The sequence below is a fragment of the Dendroctonus ponderosae genome, unplaced genomic scaffold, assembly GCF_020466585.1.
Source record: "Dendroctonus ponderosae isolate FM_Combo_2020 unplaced genomic scaffold, Dpon_F_20191213v2 Dpon_F_20191213_1, whole genome shotgun sequence".
NCBI lineage: Eukaryota > Metazoa > Arthropoda > Insecta > Coleoptera > Curculionidae > Dendroctonus > Dendroctonus ponderosae.
Window position 1 is genome coordinate 26783513 of NW_026017110.1, and position 3318 is coordinate 26786830.

Genomic DNA, 3318 nt, shown 5'->3' on the forward strand with positions numbered 1-3318 from the left:
CCGATAGGCGTCTGTGGATTCATCAAATAATAGTTTGCAAAAAACAAACGGGCTAGCCGCAAACGTCCGTGCCGTATAGCGTGAATAACCCTGTACAAAAGCTTAAATTTTTTGAAACTTTCCTCAATCTCCAATCAAATTTATTACACCCTACTTTAGTAGAAACTTTTCCTGGGCGACGGCCTGTTTCGAAACACTTTATTACCCAGATTTTCGCCTCCCGAATAGTGTTCAGTGATCTGCGCCAGTGACTTTCCCTCCGTTTCCGGCATGAAGAAGTAAAGCAACGTAGCTCCTACTAGAGTCAAAGCACTGTACATCCACAACACACCAGGCAGAGTGACAGAGCTGACCAGCTCCAAAAAGGTTTTATTGGCGACGAAGCCCACCACGTATCCAGCGGCCGAGCTGAGTCCAGACCCAAAACTCCTCACATCGTTGTCGTAGAGTTCCCCGATCAGGATCCAGGGAAGCCCTTTGATGCACAGGTAGGTGAAGAACGCTTGGCCCAGTAGCGTCAACACTGGCATCCAGCTGTAGGGGCTTTCCATGTTGTGGTTATCCAGATAGTAGGCGCCGCTCATCTGGCAGTAGGCGCCGGTGCATAAAATGCACACGAAAACCCCCACAAGTGAGATGTTGGTCAGCAGTCTTTTGCCCAGCCATTTAATTGCGAACACGCAAGTTATCACAGCCACCAGCTCCACAATGCCGATGTAGATAGTTGCCTGGTAGGGCCCAATGGGCACCTGGAAGATACTGAAGACCTTGATGGCGTACACGTTGACTGGCGTGCTCCAGAAGTGACTCAACACGAAAGTGCTGGCAATCAAAGCAAACGGCTTTAGGAAGTTGGGCTGTAAATACGGCCGGATTTTCCCCCACGTGGAGCAGCTGCTTCTGGCATACATGGGGTGCCTTTGGAGGTGGGAGTGCAAACTCGAGAACTCCTCTTCGACAGCCCGATGGTCGGCCCAGCCTCGAAGCCACGCCAAACTTTTCCGCGCCTCGTCCAGCCGGTTCTGCGATATCAACCAATAGGGCGACTCTGGAACGAGCAGCAGCAGCAGCAATCCAGCCACTGGAATGCAAGTGTTGAACAAAGCCAGACTGCGCCAGCTGATGAACGTCCCCAAGATAAAAGCCAGGAGAATTCCGAGGTTGATCGACATGCTGCTGGTGGAGCTCAAAGCGCCTCGAAGTCGGGGCTCGGTGATCTCTGCAACGTATGTGAGGATCTGGAATTGGAACGCTCTAAATTGCCAGTTATTAACTCCAGATGCTGCTGGTACTTACGGGGGGTTCTAAAAATCCCCCAGAGAACCCTATGAGGCCCAGCCCTACAAAGACATGCCAGGTTTTTGTGGCTGAGTAGAGCAGCAGCCATGCAGTGATATAAGGGATGTTGACCAGTTGCATGCATCTACGTCTGCCGAAGCGCTGAGTGGTAAAGACCGAAAGGATGGAGCCAAGTGGGTTGCAAAGATATGTTAAGGAACCTGGAAAATATGCCAGAGGTAATTTAGATTGAGTGAGGCGGAAAAATGGGCTTGCCTATCCAAGAGATGGCGTTTTCAGACATTGTGAAGCTGGGGTCTGGATTGGGAGTAGAAAAACTCCCAATTAGGATAGTAGGGAAACCGACGCTGGTGCCAAACGCCAGTAGAAGGATGTTTTTAATGCTCACTGCCACTATTTGGGGGAGAGCCCGTTGAAATGGCGACTTTCCGTGCTTGCTACTGTTTAAAGCTGGCTCTCCATCTTCACTAAAAATGCCAAAACCTCCAAGTTTTTCGCGTATATCGAAATTGGGTCAACAGTTTAAACGCGCGAAACAAGCAATTAACCATCTTGACCGCCTTTCAGCAGCAATAATGGGTTTCCTCACCTCATAGTGGTCATTTCAATCATGATTCTTTCCAATCCTCTGCTGCATTTTCCAGAATCTCGTGTTCCACACTCTCACCTGTCACTGCATAATAAATCTTATGAAGACTTTAGTCTGAACGCGCTAATAAGCCAACAATGTTCCCATTTATTGAGCATTAATTCCGACGGTATCACCACACACTAATTTTCTAAGCAAACGTTGACTCGATTAGAATTATGATATGGATTTTGTAACCAAACAAATTTTGTGATACGCGCTCGTGCAGGTTGAATTGGAGCAATTGATGTAGTCAACCAAAGATGCGTGATTTTGGAATTTTAATCTTTATTTTTTTTAATAACGGATATTTTTTAAACAATACTACACAAACTAATGGGTTTTTAGGACGTCGTTCGGTAGAATTCCACGCCACACGTTCACAATTCGCGACTGAGTTTTTAGGAAATTTCAGAAACTCTAATAAAACACTTTTTCGGGCATCAGATGCAGCCGATTTTCCCTATCTTGTCCTGAAAACTCAACTGATTGGTTCTTCTGCAATAAGCGTACGAAATTTTCTAAACAGAGAAATTTTTTGATGAGTCTGCTGAAACGCCGGTTGGTCAAAGATGAAGTCCGAATTAGGAAACATCCCAAAATTGACCCAGAAACAAAGTCAACTTTCTAATATTTGCAGGCACACCTTTTCTCCATCCATTTGAAAAAACTCAAATCTGCAGGCTTTCCGTCTTTGCAGTGCCGAATTTTTCAAACCGAACTTGCAGGAATGCAACGCGCCTAAAGTTATATCCCAAATTTGAAACATTTTTTAAAAGTTGCATAGGAAGATAATAACCCGCTTTTTCCAGTACAAACATAAGCATTTCTTGTCTGTCGTACTGCGAAAACCCAATTTTCTAGCTCTTCCGCATTAAGAGCACGGAATTTTTCAAGCAAGTCGCAGAAACGCCATACGGTCACAATTAGCGACTGATTTTTTGGGAAATTTTAGAAACTCTAATAAAACACGTTTTCGCGCATCAGGAGCAGCCGATTTTCCCTATCTTGTCCTGAAAACTCAACTGATTGGTTCTTCTGTAATAAGCGTCCGAAATTTTCTAAACAGAGAAATTTTTTGATGAGTCTGCTGAAACGCCGCTTGGTCAAAGGTGAAGTTCGAATTAGGAAACTTCCCAAAATTGACCCAGAAACAAAGTCAACTTTCTAATATATGAAGGCACACCTTTTCTCTATTCATTTGAAAAAACTCAAATCTGCAGGCCTTCCGTCTTTGCAGTGCCGAATTTTTCAAATCGAGTTTGCAGGAATGCAACCCGCCTACAGTTATACCCCAAATTTGAAACCTTCTTTAAAAGTTGCACAGGAAGATAGTAACTCGCTCTTTCCAGTACAAATAGAAGCAATTTTTCTCTGTCGTACTGCGAAAA

The 3318-nt window shown here is 44.9% G+C and overlaps 1 protein-coding gene across 1 annotated transcript; it reads right to left on the minus strand.

Annotated features, from left to right (window-relative positions):
* Positions 1-95: 95 nt before the first annotated feature.
* Positions 96-2173, minus strand: LOC109538522 (facilitated trehalose transporter Tret1). The gene is made up of 4 exons (XM_048670774.1): positions 1889-2173; positions 1555-1766; positions 1297-1499; positions 96-1238 (listed from the first exon to the last, which is right to left on the minus strand). Exons 1-4 carry the CDS (start codon positions 1909-1911, stop codon positions 156-158), a joined length of 1521 nt encoding a protein of 506 aa, XP_048526731.1. The 5' UTR covers positions 1912-2173; the 3' UTR covers positions 96-155.
* Between the last annotated feature and the right edge of the window lie 1145 nt (positions 2174-3318).

Coding starts and splice junctions, on each gene's coding strand:
- LOC109538522 (XM_048670774.1), bottom strand. CDS start 1,911: ATGATTGAAATGACCACTATGAG. Junction 1,767..1,888: donor ATTGAAATGACCACTATGAG/GTGAGGAAACCC, acceptor TGGCATTTTTAG/TGAAGATGGAGAGCCAGCTT. Junction 1,500..1,554: donor AAACGCCATCTCTTGGATAG/GCAAGCCCATTT, acceptor CATATTTTCCAG/GTTCCTTAACATATCTTTGC.